Here is an 18,961-nt window from a genome sequence, read left to right as displayed (position 1 = left end):
TTCATTGCCCAGGTCCAGTATGTCGGCTCTCAGAATGGAGTTCACTAATTAATCCCACAACAACTTGTGATGGAATCTCAAGGAAACCACATTCAGCTTTATAATAGTATATCATTCTGTCTTTTTCTTTTATTAAACGCATTCTATGTGTCTAACTGTAAAAATAATCTAGACTAGCATGTCCTTTGAAAGGTTGTAGCAGATTCAAATGTTCTGTGACAGCAGCTTGAAAAACATTTACTGGCTCATTCTTCGTGTGTAGTACATTACAGATTCATCAATAAAACAAAATAAATTCTAATCTATAATAAAATAATATATTAATATGTATTCACATAGCTAGAAATATGAGATAATGTTCTTGTTAAGGTTTACTAATGACCCTACTAAACATTACCTGACGATTAACATATGATTATTTAATGTAAATTGAAATGCTTACAAATGTCAGCAAATGTTGTTTGTTGTGTAGACCTCTATTTACACATCTTAACAAATAATATATGAATTACTTGTTCATGTTTGTGCAGTACCCAATCTGAAGTGGACACTATTCATCATTTGCAAATGTTTTTCAAGGTTTAGTAATCATTAGTACCTTTATGAGAAGTCATCTCGATGGCAAAAAGTGCCCCGATGGACCTGAATTTACTTTACTAATCATTTATTAATCATTTGTGCATGTTTTGGCAGACGCCAATCTAAAGTTGGAACTATTCTAATTTGTAAATGTTTATAAACGATTACTAATCATTTAGTATCTTTATGGGCATTAGACTTTTAGCTAATGTAACAAGGTTTGTGTAAAGGCTGGCTGGTTAAGTTTAGCTAAATGCTTGCTAAAGACTCTAGATTGCAATTTTGGTGCAATTGATCTTTTTTTTTTATTTATATTTTTTATTGAGTGTTATAATTCATTATCACTTACATTAGTATACTACTCTACAGTACATAATTAAACTGTATATTCCTTGAATCATAAATAAAGAGGGGAAAATAAGAGAAAATACTAAAAAATAAACATATTGACCTGTTGCATTTAAGCATTTTAACTTTTTTCTTCAAATCAATAATTTGAAATATTGATTTGTTACACGTTATGTAATGTTTAATACATTTATTAGAAAACATTAACAAGCACATTATCTCACATTTCAAACTTTTTGGATATATATTATCTAATGATCAATTAAGCATTATATAATGTCTGTTAAAGTTATTTGTGTTACATATTAAAGTGTTGTCTAAATTCTCACTGTGATTCTCTTCTTAGATTAATGATGGACAAATGGCTTATGATTATGACTATAAGACAAATACAGGAACAGATGTGATGAAATCAAAAATATTGTAAATAAACAAAAAAATAAGTTTGTCATTTGATTGATTTATTTATTTTTATAATTCTGTTGGCAGCCAGTGTTTTATGGATTACAAATCTAACAATACTTTTAATAATAGGTAGAAAAAAACTAAGTATTTGTACTCCGTTTTGAATTTTCCACTGTATAAATGAGACACTTTTTCTTCTTTATACCAAGGGGCCAGATTACTAATACACATCTAAACACCTTTTACTTTTACAGAGTCCACAAGATTGTTACTTTAGCTGAGTAGCAGTACACTAAAACCCACCAGCTGTGAGAATGTATTTAGGAATATTTTGTGACAATCTGCGCTGCCGCTAAATTGTTGCATTAATTTTTTTGCTTCCATTTAATACAAGCCTTACGCTTTGTAGTTTGGCGGAGTAACTGGACTGAGGGTACGATCGAGAACTTGAACTGGACTTTAGAGATTCACTATGATAAACAAAAATCTTTTACAGCTCTTCAAGCACTATTCAAGCCTAACAGGCGATTTAAAGGTAGCATTTAAGGAAGTATGATTGGATATAACTTAGTACTGACTTGGTCAAGATAACACATCATGTTTAAGTGTTGCAATGATTCATAAACTACTGAGAGAGCAGTCAGAATATTTTTTTCAAAAGGCCACACTTCCCTTTTCTCTGGGTTGTTCGTCATGGTCTTACGTTTGAGAGGTGTTTCCTCAATTTGACAGGATAAGATCATAAAGTTAACCAAAGTCACTCCAGAATATCTGAACAAGAGAGGGAAATGAAGCTGATTTTCTTTCTTCTTGTCCTCTTGAAAAGCGGTGAGAATGGTATTTTTTTGCTAAATCTGAAATCTGACTGAATTCATGATTATATGTAATTCTCTGTTTAAATTTAATAGCAGACATTTTACCTGTTTTAACTGAATTGAAAAATGTTTGTGGTTTAACCTTAATTATTTTATTGGGACTTATGTATGCTTTTGATAATTATATAATTGTATAATTTTCATTACAACACTACAAATTAAACTCAATATTTTAAGCAGCACTGAAAAGGAGACAGTGGGATTGTCTATCATCTTAATCATCTTTAAACTAAGAAATCATTAATGTTCAGTAATTGTTTTACAGGAATGAATTCAACAGAAGGACTCAGTGTGCTTTATTCATCAGAGAGAATTATTTTAAATTATTTATTTAACCCATCCCATCAAAGTCTTGAAAGATCTTGCTGTAAGGTAAATCAGTCAACGTGCTACCTCTTTGTGAATAATAAAGGACAATTTACCCCCATGTATCAAGGAAGAATATTCATCACAAATAATAATGGAGAATTTGAAGTAATAATTACAGATCTGAGTGTAATGGATGCTGGCAAGTACGGATGTGGTTTCAGTGGGTTCTCTTACACATATCAGTTTGTGGAAGTCACCGTTTCTGGTAAGATTTCCTGTTATTTGATATTCAGTTATATTCAGGTTATATTTCTATAATTAGTTTGTAACAGTTTGTAATGCAATTAAGAATAAGAACAATAATAATAATAATCAAATTATTATTTTATCTAAAAATAAAAATGTAAAAAAATAATTATATTTTCCATAAGTAGATCTGAGTGGAGTAAACACCGCTGCTCTCTCGCCAAAATCCAACATTAAACCAGACGTCTGGCCGTCTTCTTCTCCCTCTGCACCCACCGTTTCTGAGAGTGACGCAGAGACACTCAGGTAAATTATGTCACAAATATGAAGCCCTAACAATTCCAACTTTTAACAGTTGTTAATCTGTGTAACTCTATACATTAAGCAGTGACAGCTGGAGAACATCCTACAGTCTAGCTGCTGTTTTTAGTGGTCTGGTGTTTGCTGTCATCTCAATGATACTGCTCGTGTATTGTCTAAAGACCAGGAGGAAAGAATTCACAGGTAGGTGGACAGACAATTATTATTTTTAATCACCTAAGGATTTTTTTAACTGAATACTTTTCTTTCTTTTTTTTTGGCCCTCAGATAAAAGTGAAATCTGTGGTTCTCCTAACACCACCCTGGTAAGCAATTTGTACAAACTGAATATTCTCCACTGACTCATAACCACATGTATTCAGTATCTTAGCAAAGAGATTACAAGACAGCTAAACATCCAGCAGATATGACATTTAAGTGTAGAGACTCTTTATGAATCATATTCTTAATTAATACAAATCTGGGGTAAAAGCAAGATTTGGTGAATTATTAGTTAAATTACAGCTTGTTCATAGTATGCTGATCTGTAATCAGCTTCATCATCCATACAAGGGAAAATTTGATTCTACATTAGCGAACATAGCTTGACATAGATGGATGGTTTCTGAAATGACATCAAACCCTGTCTGTTCAACATCTCCCCACAGGAGCAGGACGGCATTATCTATTCTATGGTGGAATTTAAGCCCCACCAGGATCCATCTGAACTTTATGCCAATTTGCAGATACACAGCCCAAAAGACGCTAATGCTTCTTCAAGCTGTACAGTCACAGTAAAGGAAACCGTAGAATATTCCACTATTATGAGAACATCAGCATAAACATTTGCAATGTTTGTGTTCAATGTATTCATTGCTATGAGGGATTTGTTTCTTACAAGATTTTTTGAACTATATTTTTAATGCAACATTGTACTGATATGTAGTAATTATTTTATTCTTGAAAATGTCATTATGATGATTAATGCCAGAAACCTTCTATATAGTAAAATGTGTATTATTTAAAAATTTGTTTCTCTTTACTCTTAAACAATTTGGGTTTTTGACTTGTGTGGGTGTTTGACTTAGAAACACACAGAACGGAAATTTGTGAAGCAATAATTATAATTGCAATAATTTTGTTTTGGATGAACAGAGAACATTTCTATCATAAATCTCTGTTCAGATGTTGAAATAGGTGAAAACCAGTTTTTGCAATCCAGTACTTCTTTAGGCAGCAAAATTTAGGCCAATCTAGAAATAGTCTTTGAGCGAGGCAACATAAACAGATATGGTGACACATGTTGTATGTAGTGTATTATGTTAGTATCAAATAGGATTTAAAGGATACTGCGATAATCAAGGACACGCAAATTAATCCAGACTACCAGTTTACATAAACCATACCAATAAATTCAGCAATGACATTTTATGGCACTCTTGTTTTGTCTTCATCCAGTTCCTAGGTAGGCAGTTTATTGACCTGTTCATGTTGATCTGCCAGCAGGTCTCAGAAGTGAAGAGAATCCACTGCATTTATTACAGAGTTCAGAGGAACAATCTTTCAAGTCATTTTTTTTAATTGAACTGAAACTAGATTGAGAAATGAACAGTTAGAAACTGTTAAACAGAAGTGAAACTTAAAAAAGAGGGATCAGATAGTCGTCTTTTTGTCATACATTGTGTGCTAATTGAATGTTGACCACCATTCTTCTTGTTCTTGTTGTTACACTAATATTTAAAATTTTTACATTAAACAAATGTTTTATACTGTATATTCTAATGAACATCATTTCCCATTTCAACAGTTTTGACAAGTATATGTTTAGCTATATTTTTAGGGGCATTTATTTTTTATATGCATAATATTTTGTTTTCATGAGTATCTTGGAAAATCTAAATGATAATTTTTAAGATTGGTTTACAAACAGTTGTGTTGACACCCTAATGCATGGTAAACAATGATCATGCATTTAAGTTTAATATTTTCCTGTTGTATTTTGATGTTTTTTATAGAAAATTTCCAAATTTATTTTGAGTATTATAATATTATGGCATTATAAGCATTATTATAAATATAAGCACTATAAGATTATATAACTATAATTATATATATATATATAATTATAGTTATATAATCTTATAGTGCTTATATTTATAATAATGCTTATAATCTTAAATTATTTGATCCCATTTGATCTCACATTAGATGTGAATTTCAAAGACAGTCAGGGTCAGCTTTGGCATTATGTTCAAAACTGTTCATGTTTTAAATAAATCTAAATCTTTTTGTAGTCTTTGCAAAAAATAATACTTGCTTTTACAGAAGCATTAAAGGGGAAGGCAGTGAAAAGTGAATGCATGGAGCTAAAAAGGCACAGCTCACACACACACACACACACACGCACGCACAGCACATATTCACACTGTGAGAAAAGCACAAAGACCATTCAGACTGATAATAATTTAATTACCCTTACCAAGCCTTCAACAAATTCATAGCATGTTGAAGATGAATTCATCCAGAAATATGATTCCCTCCTAAGCACATTCCTTACAAAATATCTGTTGCATGTATACTTACAGAAAAGTGATGAATTTATTTTGTTTTTACTATCAAGGATGCCAAGGTAGAGGTAGACCTTGTGCCACGGTGGATAATGTATGTTGGCATTTCTGGGGAAACTGGATAACAGCATTTTTGTAGTGCAAAGTGCATCAGAGTGAAAACGAACATGACCAGAAAGGTGCTGTGGCACTTGTTATTAATCTAGTTGTGCTGTCACTCTTCTTTTTCTCCCACTCTTTCCAGTGTTAAAAGTCTATGTTTTTGAAGTCGCTGGTACAGCGATATCTGTTGTCGCTGTACCTGGTGCACACCAGATGAGGCAGACAGGGGCAAGTGTGATGTTGTCTCTTTCCAGGGAAAGGAACCTAAAGGGAAGTCCAGACACAGACAACTTCGCAATATTATTATTTCATATAATTACCAGTTTTTTGATCAGCACTGCATTGATTATAAAAAAAAAACATAAATTGCTACATTTAAAGTCAACATTTTGTGTATATATTTTAAGTCAGACTGATGTGATGATATCATTTTAATTAAATCTTTTCAGCCGTAAGGTTAGCTAATCAAGATACATTACAAAACTCTATAGGCTTCCGTTTCTGTTTAAAGATTTTGTCATCAGTGAGTCACAAAAACCCTCCAAATCTGTTTCTTTTCGCCTCGTAACCTGAGCTGAATGGCAAAGCTTCTGTATCTCTGAATCAGCCTGAGTCCGTCTGACAGAGTGATAAACAGCCCTGATCTGTGACACATTCGATCGATATCAGTTACACTTATCAGCAGATTCTTTTAAAACCTTTCTCAGTCATCTCTGGCAATCACCTGTGTTTAGATTCAAGATTTTATTTGTCACGTACAAGTTATATGACATACAACAAGCAGTGAAATGTAGGTCTGGCATACTCTTTTTAGACTGTGCAACAAAAAAAAAAAAAAGAAGAAAATGTTACTCCACAATCCGATCAGCTGTTTAAAAAGAGATTGCATTCTTGTTTTTATTTCAAGTGATTGTTTGTCCAAAAATGAAAATTTACTTGTAAAAGCATTAAAAAACACACATAAAAGAAGATATTTAGAAGAATATGGGGAACCAAACAGTTGTTGGTTCCCATTGACTTTTTCATTTGGATCTTTCCTCTGTTTATCTCTATTTCTCCTGCATGATTTCTTTTTTTCTTTCAGTTCTTATAACAGTTAGGCCTGGGTTGTTTTCATATTCCAGAAGGGTTTCTCATGACTGTGTGTGTATCTACTGTATATACCTTGTGGCTGTAAGGGTGACATTCGTCTCCTTCCAGTCCCTGTGGTGTGCACATACGCAGGCCTCTGAGCCATAGACTCACAGCACAGCACAGACCCACACCACACTGCACATCTCTGTCACATGCCTGATACACAAACACAACACAACATCAGTCGCATACTGGAAACCTTTCATTCCCTGTACATAAAGATCTCGCTCTGGCTTTGTTAAAAGTCTTTGTTAATTTATAAGTTAATTTGTACAAAGAGAGAGGTTAATTTGTAAAAAAAAAAAAAAATATAGTATTTGTTAATGTATACACATGACATGTCCCATGACGTGTGAAAATGACATAAAATGACAATGATAAATGATATCCAGTTAAATATGAGTTGATGGGCTGTGGGGGAAAAAAAAGACTGGGGAAAAACTGATAAAGTATGGAAAAATATGTGGTTGAAATGCAGAATGATTGGTTCTTTATGTAGGAAAATGTGGAAAATATTGATTATGAAAAAAATTGTAGTGAAGTTACATTTATTTAGACATAATATTAACTTACAAGCAAACATGTTTTTTTAAACAATTAGCCAGAACATGCCAAATGAAGGCAAATCATAAAGGAACTGAATCATTTTGGAGATAAGTAAACCTCTTTTTCAGTGTTAATTATTATCAAACCAAACTAAATACGATTGATTATTATCCATAATTACATAAACTAATGGTCAGTTAAATGGAAACATAATTAAATAATACAAAAAAAAAAAAAAGTAAAATCATCTGCAAGATGATTTGTCAGACTTACCCCTGTGATGACGGCACATCTGCACCAGCTCAGGGACAGCAGGAGCACAGACAGAATCAACACCCTGCTCATACCAGCAACGCGACACAAATACACACAACTAAACAGTAAGAGCTTGATCGGTCTTATTGGTCTCTTTCTATTCTCCCTGTTGATCTCGTTTCTCCCAGAGGACTTTGTATGGACCTGAGATGATTTCACTTCTCTGCTGTTCTAGTTGTCCTTTCTCAGAGTGTTGAGTCTTTGATAACTTAGGTTTGTCTCTGTCTCTGTCTTACTCTCTCCATCCCTCTTTCTCTTTATCACCCCCCCCCCCCCCCCCCACACACACACACACACCTCCGCATGGGACTTCTTCATCTCTATCTGTATGACGCTGGACCAGATGATGGACGTTTCACTTCAAGAAAATCTTTCCTAATGACATCAGCTACAGTAGCACATTTTTCACTTGATTTGTATGGTTATTAATCATGAGTTAAATTTAGAAAAGCATTATTTGCCAACCTTTTTTTGTCTTTCATGCCCCCAAAGCCCCATCAATAATGCTCAAGTACTTCTTCACTGAATCCTGAAATGTTTTCATATTGTCAACTCATCTTATAGTGAATATCATTGAAAATAAAGTTACAAATTAATTAAAATCACAGTTGATCTATGAGTTTTTAATCAATTTTTTTTCTGTTTTATAGGTTTAACAAATCAAAAGTTTTGGAAATTACTGGAGCTCAAATCACTATACAATATTTCAGTTAATCTCCAGTTTATATGTTTATGTTTTATTTATTTATGGACATACTCATATGGCAATTGTTTCTGGCCAAAATATATATTTAAATATATGTTAAATATATGCTAAATATATGTTTATAAACAGTGAAGCTCAGTGAAATTTAAAAATATATTTAGTTTCAACCTTCATATACCAACATATATTTCAAAATGTTTTAATGCATTTTAGGAGCAAGCGGCAGAGACATTTAAGTGATTAAATTTTATATAACTATATAACTATATATTTATACTATATTCTATATATATATGTTTCTTGCTGATTTTTATGTTTAACATTGTAAAAAAGGTTTTATTTTTGTTTTGTTTTTTTATGTGACATACTGTATGTGAATGTATTTTGTTCACATACAATATTGTGAAATATTGTATTAATATTGTAATACTTTATGTTTCTTGTTGATTTTTATGTGTTACATTGTAAAAAAGGTTTTTTTTTTTGTTTAGTTTTTTTATGTGACACTGTATGTGAATGTATTTTGTTGGATTGAAATGTATGGAGAGAAAAGTATATTTTCACACCATTTGCTAAAATCACTTTAGCAACTTAAAAGTACACTTTTTTCCCCTCATTAATGTACACACAGCACACCATATTGACAGAAAAACACTGAATTGTTGACATTTTTGCAGATTTATTAAAAAAGAAAAACTTAAATATCACATGGTCCTAAGTATTCAGACCCTTTGCTGTGACACTCATATATTTAACTCAGGCGCTGTCCATTTCTTCTGATCATCCTTGAGATGGTTCTACACCTTCATTTGAGTCCAGCTGTGTTTGATTATACTTGATTAGGAAAGCCACACACCTGTCTATATAATACCTTAGAGCTCACAGTGCATGTCAGAGCAAATGAGAATCATGAGGTCAAAGGAACTGTCTGAAGAGATCAGAGCCAGAATTGTGGCAAGGCACAGATCTGGCCAAGGTTACAAAAACATTTCTGCTGCACTTTAGGTTCCTAAGAGCACAGTGGCCTCCATAGTCCTTAAATGGAAGACAGTTGGGATGACCAGAACCCTTCCTAGAGCTGTCCTTCCGGCCAAACTGAGCTAATGGGGGCGAAGAGCCTTGGTGAGAGAGGTAAAGAAGAACCCAAAGATCACTGTGGCTGAGCTCCAGACATGCAGTCGGGAGGTGGGAGAAAGTTGTAGAAAGTCAACCATCACTGCAGCCCTCCACCAGTCGGGGCTTTATGGCACAGTGGCCCGACGGAAGCCTCTCCTTAGTGCAAGACATAGGGGTGGTGTTAGCGCAGTGGATAAGACACATGGATAAGACAGTGGATAAGACTCATGGAGTTTGCTAAAAAACACCTGAAGGATTCTCTGTTCTGATGAGACCAAGATAGAACTTTTTGGCCTTAATTCTAAGCGGGTTGGTGTGGAGAAAACCAGGCACGGCTCATCACCTGTCCAATACATTCCCAACAGTGAAGGATGGTGGTGGCAGCATCCAGCTGTGGGGGTGTTTTTCAGCTGCAGGGACAGGACAACTTGTTGCAATCGAGGGAAAGATGAATACGGCCAAGTACAGGGATATCCTGGACGAAAACCTTCTACAGAGTGCTCAGGACCTCAGACTGGGCTGAAGGTTCACCTTCCAAAAAGACATTGACCAAGCACACAGCTAAAATAACGAAGGAGTGGCTTCACAACAACTCTGTGACTGTTCTTGAATGGCCCAGCCAGAGCCCTGACTTAAACCCAATTGAGCATCTCTGGAGAGACCTGAAAATGTCTGTCCACCAACATTTACCATCCAACCTGACAGAATTGGAGAGGATCTGCAAGGAGGAATGGCAGAGGATCCCCAAATCTTGTTGCATCTTTTCCAAAAAGACTCATGGCTGTATTGGATCAAAAGGGTGCAAAAATGTCAACAATTCTGTGTTTTTCTGTCAATGTGGGGTGCTGTGTGTGCATTAATGAGGGGAAAAAATGAACTTAAATGATTTTAGCAAATGGCTGCAATATAACAAAGAGTGAAAAATTTAAGAGGGTCTGAATACTTTCCGTACCCACTGTATATATATATAGTACAGACCAAAAGTTTGGACATACCTTCTCATTCAAAGAGTTTTCTTTATTTTCATGACTATGAAAATTGTAGACTCACATTGAAGGCATCAAAACTATGAATTAACACATGTGGAATTATATATGGAATTATATACATAACAAAAAAGTGTGAAACAACTGAAAATATGTCATATTGTAGGTTCTTCAAAGTAGCCACCTTTTGCTTTGATTACTGCTTTGCACACTCTTGGCATTCTCTTGATGAGCTTCAAGAGGTAGTCACCTGAAATAGTCTTCCAACAGTCTTGAAGGAGTTCCCCGAGAGATGCTTAGCACTTGTTGGCCCTTTTGCCTTCTGTCTGCGGTCCAGCTCACCCCTAAACCATCTCGATTGGGTTCAGGTCCGGTGACTGTGGAGGCCAGGTCATCTGGTGCAGCACCCCATCACTCTCCTTCTTGGTCAAATAGCCCTTGATGCCTTCAGTGTGACACTACAATTTTCATAGTCATGAAAATTAAGAAAACTCTTTGAATGAGAAGGTGTCCAAACTTTTGGTCTGTACTGCATATAAATATGTGTGTGTGTGTGTGTGTGTGTGTGTGTGTGTGTGTGTGTGTGTGTGTGTGTGTGTGTGTGTGTGTGTGTGTGTGTGTGTGTGTGTGTGTGTGTGTATTGTAGTTTTTTCGCGTTTCCTCGTTCACTTCTCCACTATGCACTTGTTCATTTTACAGGATTCCACGAGCCATAATCACCTTCTCATCTGAACAGGATTCATCACCCTTTACAGTGCCAAAGTAATGTCAGACTTGTAGCCAAGTTTCAGAATACCAATACAAGTCAAGTTCATAGGAAATGAGTCATCAGCACATGGGGTTGATGAGAGAAATGTTTATTTTTGGTCCCTGACAATATGATGCAGCTCGCAGGTAAATCACAACAAATTAAGCACTTGTCAATTCATTTGAGACGTTTAAGCCTACAGTCACTCCATGACATGACATGCATTGTCATTCACTGACAATTTCCTATTTACAGGTTTTAAATGTGCCAGTCAGGCACAGACGGTTAAACGCATTCGACATCATGTCCTCTCAAGCCTGAAAACTTCCTTGACCCAGCAGTAGCAAGAGTAATTACATCTCATCATGGACACCTACTCACTACAAACAGTACATTTCTCATGAAGGGATTCTTTAAAAATAAGGACTCTTCGGTTTCTCGTGTCAATTTTAATCTGGTCTCATCCTTCTGCTTTGTCAATGTAAGATTATCAGAAAGCCTACACAGCATCAGTGACCACAGAACTTCACACAAAGCTCTGCAGATTTATGCAGAATTGGAACGCCTGCCATTCCTGAAAACTGTTTGCTAGTATTTTAATTGTCCTTTCACCTAACAATTCTTTAAAGAAATACAATTATCCATGGCCTTGCACCTTATAAAGTCCACCACGCTGTTTTTATCAGTGTCCAAAGCAAATGAAAATGAGGATATAGCCCGTATGAACTGCTGATCAACAAAGCTCTTGGGATGGAGATACATGATGAAATGCAGCTATACAGAATCAATGCGCTTTCTTAAAATTATAGCTAAATAAAATATCAAAGTTGAAGGCAATTGGAGTGAAGGATAGCAGGCTGGAAAATGTCAGTCCTATCTGTTGGGATTTGATTTACGTTTAGCGTGAGCATGAAAATGCCATCGGTTAGTCAGCAGTGCATTACTTGACTGCACTGAAAGTGATGGATGTCACTGACGCCCAGGCCACATAATTACATTGCAACTTTTTGTCCCGTCAGCAGACCAGCTTGCCTGTAACTGTACAGGGCAGGGCAGAAATCACCAAGGGCTGCCGGCAGGGGAGAATCCAAGTTAACTTAAAGAGCCTTAAAGATGTTAAGCATAACTTTAATAACAAATGTAGTTTGAAAACTGAGCTAAAAATGGAGCTTAAAAATAATTGCTTAAATTAAATTACATTTTAAATTAAACTAAATTATGAAAAAAGAAAGAAATTTTATATATATATATATAATAATATATAACGTAAAAGGTTGCATACACTCTGGAAATATTAACCTGTTCGGCTGAGCTCCAGAAAGACAGAAATGTCTGATGTTGCTCTGCATTCTATTTGCATAAATATATTGAGTTCAATAACCTGATTTATACTTACATGTTGCACAAATTGTAGTAGTATAGTGGTAGGCTGTACACAGTATATAGTATATAGGCTAGTCTAGATATATGCTACAGCTATATAAGCATATAACAGATGACATAAAAATTTTCTTTGTGAGAACTGATTCTTAAAACAGGCTCACAAAACACAGAAAGAGAGTGCCTTACTATCTTGAGTTCAAAATGGAGAAGACTGCATCAGTTTCTAATAAAGAACTTCTGCTCAAAAACAATTGATGGTGAGGAGCAGGACTGGTCTTTTATTCTGCTTTTGGTCAGAGCATGGGGTCATCTAGAGAGATATCAACAGTGAACATTCCCCTGGGAGTTCTCATTGACAATGACAGATAAATGGTAACCGGATATTTTTGCCCTTTAAATATTTTTTTTTTTAAGAATTCTTTAGGAACGTATTATTTATAAGAGGAATAAAAATAAAAATGTATCTACCCACTGAATTATATGTGATCATCCACTAAATAACAATACATTGCTCCAGCCATGACGTCTAATTCTCCATGGGTTCCATATGGGGTTTTATTGTTTTACACAATTTATGTGTAAAACAAGGTCTGTGGTAAATATAAATTGTAACCACTGATTTCTAGTTGTGTCCTCTTCTGGAAGACCAAACAAAGTAGTTTCGCTTTCACAACGAAACACACAGCGTCTCCACAATATGGCGGTAGCAGCAACAGCAAGAATAAAAGTTCTCTTTCATAGGTCACTTCAATGCTGCGGTGACGTCACCGCTATGGGAACACCTTCGGTGTGACGAATGTCTGAAGCCCTATACCATCCCGCCAATCCTATTGGCCAAATAGCGCGTGGCACCGCCCATGCATGCGTACGCATATATATACCTGGTGCCGTGCGCCATTTCACTCAGATTTCATTCCTTCAGTACGAGGCGAATCTTCTGTGCCCTATTATCTCACGTTCTCAGCGATCATCTACGAGCAGTATACTCCTCTCCGCGGACGCGATGAGTCAACGAAAGGTAGGAGCCGTATGATGGGTTATCACGAGGAGGCACTTATGAGAGGTTCGTTGCAGCCTCTCTACAGGTTCTCTCCTTGATAGCCTATGGCTACAGTAAAATATGCATACACTTCCCCTGTGCACTAACGCCAATAGGAAGTATCCGCGCTCTGGAGTGTATTTCTTAAGTCGCCTCGTGTCTAACCCCCACCGTTTCACTTCTGCGGTCGCCGAGGCCCCGCACGAGGTGTTGGTTAGGGGCGATATGTGCGGCTTGACTATAATACAGTGATGCACTGGAGTTCCATGTGCTCAGCGTTAATCATCAGTTTTCCTCTTCAAATGGTGGATTACGGCTCACACAGCCGCCGCGTTTTCGCTAGCGGCTTGGCCCAATGTTATCTTGTTGGATTAAATCCTGCCCTGGATACGCTTCAGGATTATACACAACGAAACGCAGCGAATGTGACGCATGCGTTTTTCCTTCATGTTTGCCAAGGACTGTGCCCGCCTCCAGAGAGCGCTGTTGGACTGCTAATGCACATCTAAGCCTCTCACTGCAGTTTCCACACTCTAACATTTGACTGTCTCGCAGCAAGGGCACCTCGAGCGTCATTGAACTGAGCTATCATTTGAGCGCCCCCTCAGACACTCTGCATAATCCAGCCTTCAGAGTTTGAGGGACGGCGCGGAGGCTTGCAAAGATGGCCAGCGGATGACGGTTCACACGGCCGCCGCGTTCTCGCTAGCGGCGTGGCCCGATGTTTATCTTGTTGGATTAAATCCTGCCGTGGATACGCTTCAGGATTATACACAACGAAACGCAGCGAGTTTGATGCATGCGTTTCCTTCATGTTCTCTAACATTGACTGTCTCGCAGCAAAGGCACCTCGAGCGTCATTGAACTGAGCTATCATTCGCGCGCCCCCTCAGACACTCTGCATAATCCAGCCTTCAGAGTTTGAGGGACGGCGCGGAGGCTGGCAAAGATGGCCAGCGTATGACGGTTCACACAGCCACCGCTTTCTCGCTAGCGGCGTGGTTCGATATTTATCTTGTTGGATTAAACCCTGCCGTGGATACGCTTCAGGATTATACACAACGAAACGCAGCGAGTTTGATGCATGCGTTTTCCTTCATGTTTTCTAACATTGACTGTCTCGCAGCAAAGGCACCTCGAGCGTCATTGAACTGAGCTCTCATTCGCGCGCCCTCTCAGACACTCTGCACAATTCAGCCTTCAGAGTTTGAGGGACGGCGCGGAGGCTGGCAAAGATGGCCAGTGTATGACGGCTCACACAGCTGCCCTGTTCTCGCTAGCAGCGTGGCCCGATGTTTATCTTGTTGGATTAAATCCTGCCGTGGATACGCTTCAGGATTATACACAACGAAATGCAGCGAGTTTGACGCATGCGTTTTCCTTAATGTTTGCCAGGGACTGTGCCCTCCACCAGAGAGTGCTGTTGGATTGCTATGCACATCTAACCCTCTCACTGCAGTCCCCACACTCTACATTGTCTGCCTCGCAGCAAACGGTGCTTCGAGCAGCATTGGATTGAGCTGTAATGCCAAACGTTCCCTCAGACACTCTGCGCAATCCAGCTTTCAGAATTCGAGGGGCGATTCAAGCACAGACGACCCATTTATGACGGCTCGCACAGCCGCCATTTTTCGCTAGCGGCAGAGCCCGATGTTCAATCTGTTGGCCTAATTCCTGCCGTGGACACGTTTCAGGATTATACACAACGAGACGCAACGGCTCTTATACATACACTTCCCCTGTGCACGAACGCCACAAGCTTTTCGTGCCCGGACATTTTAACATGTATGACAGCGTTGCAGGAAGCGGAAATTTTGAGACCGCTAGTATGGTCTCAGGCCGTGTGTGAACGCTTGCCCGACATTTCTCTATGGGTGTTACGCACGATTTGTCACGGATACACCATTCAGTTTCAATAAGGCCCGCCTCCTTTCCGCAGAATTCTTTCCACGGTGGCGAAGCCGATGGAAATAGCGGTGCTGCGACAGGAGATGTCAACTCTGCTGAGCAAAGGGGCTATAGAGGAAGTACACCCCTCTCAGATGGAGGCGGGGTTTTTTACAGCTGTCATTTTGTGAAAAAAAAAAAAAAAAACACGGCGGATTACGACCCATTCTGAATTTACACCATCTGAATCTTGCATTCAGGCTGAGGAAATTCAAGATTTTGATGATCATCAGGAGACTCAGGAAGTTCCTCAGATTCGCTTTAGAGAGCAAAGCGTATCAGTACTTCTCAAAGTGCATGGATGGATCTCTGGCCCCGTTGCGGCCCCAGGGCGTTCGTGTTTGAACTATTTTAGGCGATTGGCTGGTGTTTAGCGCAATCGCAGACTCAAGCACACTCTCATGGGGATCTTGTGCTGAATCATTTAACAGCCTGGGCTTACGCATGGAATGTTTCACCCCGTTGTCTCTGCATCGGACGATTCCGGTGACACGGTGATGTGTGATGTCGCTTAAACTATGTATGTCAACCGAATTCTCCTGACCGGAGTCCGGCTGGGGATTTGCGCTTCCCGAGAGACTGTCACGACTGATGCGTCTTTGACCGACTGGGGAGCTGTTTGTCAAGGGAGTTGGCACATAAACAGGTTGGAATTACTGGCTGTTTTTCTGGCTCTCCAGTATTTCTCGAATCTGCTGATCGGCCGTCATGTGCTGCTCAGATCAGACAACACAGCGGTTGTGTCATACCTGAATCATCAGAGAGGATTATGCTCTCGCCCCCTGTGCAGGCTGGCGAAACATGTTCTTGGGTTTCAGAACTAAATTCTATCGATCCGAGCTGTTCATGTCCCCGGACGTTGGACTTTGGAGCGAATTTGCTATCCAGGCAGACTCTGGAGCAAGCGGAGTGGGGATTGCACCCCCAAACGGTAGTCTCCTATGGCAGATTTTCGGGGAAGCGAAGTGGTTTTGTTTGTGTCAAACACGACTACGCATTACCCGCTTTGGTTCTCCCTATGCCCTCCAGCACCCCTGGGCTTGGATGCATTAGCCCACAACTGGCCCAGGACAAGTTTGTATGCGTTTTCCCCCAATCTGTCTGATTTCGGCGGTATTATGCAGAATACGGGTGGACAGGGTGGAACAGCTGCTGCTGGTGGCTCCGCGGTGGCACACACACAGCCGTGGTTTGTGGATCTGATCAATCTGTTAGCGGGCTCTCCATGGGAGATTCCCCTCAGACAGGATTTATTATCACAAGCACAGGGACTGATTTGGCACCCGAGGCCAGATCTATGGAATCTGTGGGCGTGGCCTCTGAGCGGAGTGAGTTCATATGTCCCGGTCTTTCTGCTGAAACTACCTAGACTATACTGAATTCTAGAGCAGCTTCTACGAGACGCTTATATGCTTTCAAGTGGAGACTGTTTACGGCCTGGTGTGAAACTCATAATATGGATCCAGTTTACTGCCCAGTGGCGTCAGTACTGGAGTTCCTTCAGGAACGTTTTTCAGATGGAGTGACACCAGCTACCCTAAGTTTTACGTGGCAGCCATTCAGCTTACCACGAATATATAAATGGTGCCTCAGTGGGCCGTCATCCACTGTTTCTCGTTCATACAGGGTGCGCGACGGCTGAGGCCTTTCCGCCCCGTGCGAGTTCCTTCATGGATTTTCCATTGTGTTGCATGGTTTATCAGGGCATCTGTTTGAGCCCTTGGAATTTGTTCCGGATAAATCCTGACTTTTATAGCACAGACTCTGTGGAAGTGTTGTTGCGACCAAGGACTAATTATGTCCCTAGGTCGCATCTATCTCTTTCGCTTTCAGCAGGTGGTCCTGGAGGCTTTTTCCCCTGCTGTGGCGAAGTCTGGAGATCTAAGTCTTGCCCTGTGAGAGCTTAAGACTTATTTGGATCGTACTGCCCCCCCCATTGTTGAGTCTGACCAGCTGTTGTCTGTTTGGACAAAGGAATAAAGGCCATGCGGTTACAAACAACGCATATCCCATTGGCTGGTGGAGGCAATATATTTAGCCTATGAGGCGCGCGGGCTCGCTTCGCCCTTAGGAGTAAAAGGTCATTCCACGAAAGCAGTGGCTTCTTCTCAAGCCTTTCTCAGTGGATCTTCTATGGATGATATCTGTGCTCCGGCAGGCTGGTCCTCACCGAGCACTTTTATCAAGACTTACAGTCTGGATGTGAGGATGGCTCTTGGCTCCCGGGTTCTCTCCGTTTGAGCAGATGCTTCCTTGGATCCCAGCTATCAGGTACGTCAGGCGTTGTGGTATAGCGTTCCCATAGCGGTGACGTCACCGCAGCATTGAAGTGACCTATGAAAGGGAACATCTCGGTTACGTATGTAACCTTGGTTCCCTGAATAGGGAACGAGATGCTGCAGTTCTGGCCGTGCCGTACCTTGATAGCATTCTTCTTCAGTCATGAAATCTGAGTGAAATGGCGCGCGGCACCAGGTATATATATGCGTACGCATGCATGGGCAGTGCCACGCGCTATTTGGCCAATAGGATTGGCGGGATGGTATAGGGCTTCAGACATTCGTCACACCGAAGGTGTTCCCATAGCGGTGACGTCATCGCAGCATCTCGTTCCCTATTCAGGGAACCAAGGTTACATACGTAACCGAGATGTTATGCCTTCATTCTTTGCGTGAACATTTGGGCGGTGTTAGGCAAATCTTCCCACATTGTGACATTGCTTCTTAGTAATGGGGGGTGTTTAAATGAGGCATTTTTGGAGGGCGTTTTTGTTGACTCTTAACTTTTATAAATATTATCTCTTTGGAATTGAGACTTTAGTCTTTGCAACTTTACAGATCTTTTTTATGCACCAAGAGCTTGTAACACTCCAAAGAGAAAGGAAAAAATTAAATCGCATCATATGAACCTTTTAAACATTTTCTTTTAATTAATGTTTGTATTTAACATGAACCATTTCATCATTATTTCTAATAGCCTATCGCAGGCTCATTTTGTAAATGTAAGCATGTGCAAAGTGCAAACATTGTGATTAATGAAAAAATTGTCAGATTTACAAAATCAGGTAATTGTGTTCACCAATCTTGCAAATGTAACTATTTAATTTGTGATGACACTGATGAATGATTCATCACACAAAAAATAATAATAATAAAATATAAATAATAATAATCTTATGTTTTTGGTTTTATCGTTCAAAAAAATGTTTTTGAGTAAATTGGGTTAAATGCTATCTAAATGAATTCTAATGTTTAAATTTACATTTTAGATAAACTTTCTAATTTGAATAAACTTTATATGCAACCAAATA

At 38.8% G+C, this 18,961-nt stretch overlaps 2 protein-coding genes across 3 annotated transcripts; one reads left to right on the top strand and one right to left on the bottom strand.

Annotated features, from left to right (window-relative positions):
• The first annotated feature begins 2,035 nt into the window (after positions 1 to 2,035).
• Positions 2,036 to 4,090, top strand: LOC132114593 (uncharacterized). 2 transcript variants are annotated; one of them, XM_059522787.1, is made up of 6 exons: positions 2,036 to 2,160; positions 2,473 to 2,781; positions 2,951 to 3,068; positions 3,151 to 3,266; positions 3,351 to 3,388; positions 3,731 to 4,090. In XM_059522787.1, exons 1-6 carry the CDS (start codon positions 2,121 to 2,123, stop codon positions 3,902 to 3,904), a joined length of 795 nt encoding a protein of 264 aa, XP_059378770.1. In that variant the 5' UTR covers positions 2,036 to 2,120; the 3' UTR covers positions 3,905 to 4,090. The 2 variants fall into 2 exon arrangements, with proteins under 2 accessions (XP_059378770.1, XP_059378769.1); XM_059522786.1 differs by having other exon boundaries at positions 3,148 to 3,266.
• A 1,453-nt stretch (positions 4,091 to 5,543) lies between these two features.
• On the bottom strand, positions 5,544 to 7,820 carry LOC132115189 (prokineticin-1-like). The gene is made up of 3 exons (XM_059523585.1): positions 7,685 to 7,820; positions 6,896 to 7,021; positions 5,544 to 5,995 (listed from the first exon to the last, which is right to left on the bottom strand). Exons 1-3 carry the CDS (start codon positions 7,754 to 7,756, stop codon positions 5,876 to 5,878), a joined length of 318 nt encoding a protein of 105 aa, XP_059379568.1. The 5' UTR covers positions 7,757 to 7,820; the 3' UTR covers positions 5,544 to 5,875.
• Between the last annotated feature and the right edge of the window lie 11,141 nt (positions 7,821 to 18,961).

Source organism: Carassius carassius, chromosome 34 (assembly GCF_963082965.1).
Source record: "Carassius carassius chromosome 34, fCarCar2.1, whole genome shotgun sequence".
In the NCBI taxonomy this organism is placed as follows: Eukaryota; Metazoa; Chordata; class Actinopteri; order Cypriniformes; family Cyprinidae; genus Carassius; species Carassius carassius.
This window is presented reverse-complemented; position numbering and strand designations above follow the sequence as displayed.

Bases quoted from the DNA above. Each gene is read 5' to 3' on its own strand.
- LOC132114593 (XM_059522786.1), top strand. From the start codon at position 2,121: ATGAAGCTGATTTTCTTTCTTCTTGTCCTCTTGAAAAGCG. The intron at 3,069-3,147 runs GTAAATTATGTC...CTATACATTAAG, and splicing joins AGTGACGCAGAGACACTCAG to CAGTGACAGCTGGAGAACAT. The intron at 3,267-3,350 runs GTAGGTGGACAG...TTTGGCCCTCAG, and splicing joins CAGGAGGAAAGAATTCACAG to ATAAAAGTGAAATCTGTGGT.
- LOC132115189 (XM_059523585.1), bottom strand. From the start codon at position 7,756: ATGAGCAGGGTGTTGATTCTGTCTGTGCTCCTGCTGTCCCTGAGCTGG. The intron at 7,022-7,684 runs GTAAGTCTGACA...TTTGTGTATCAG, and splicing joins GATGTGCCGTCATCACAGGG to GCATGTGACAGAGATGTGCA. The intron at 5,996-6,895 runs GTATATACAGTA...ACTTCCCTTTAG, and splicing joins GTCACCCTTACAGCCACAAG to GTTCCTTTCCCTGGAAAGAG.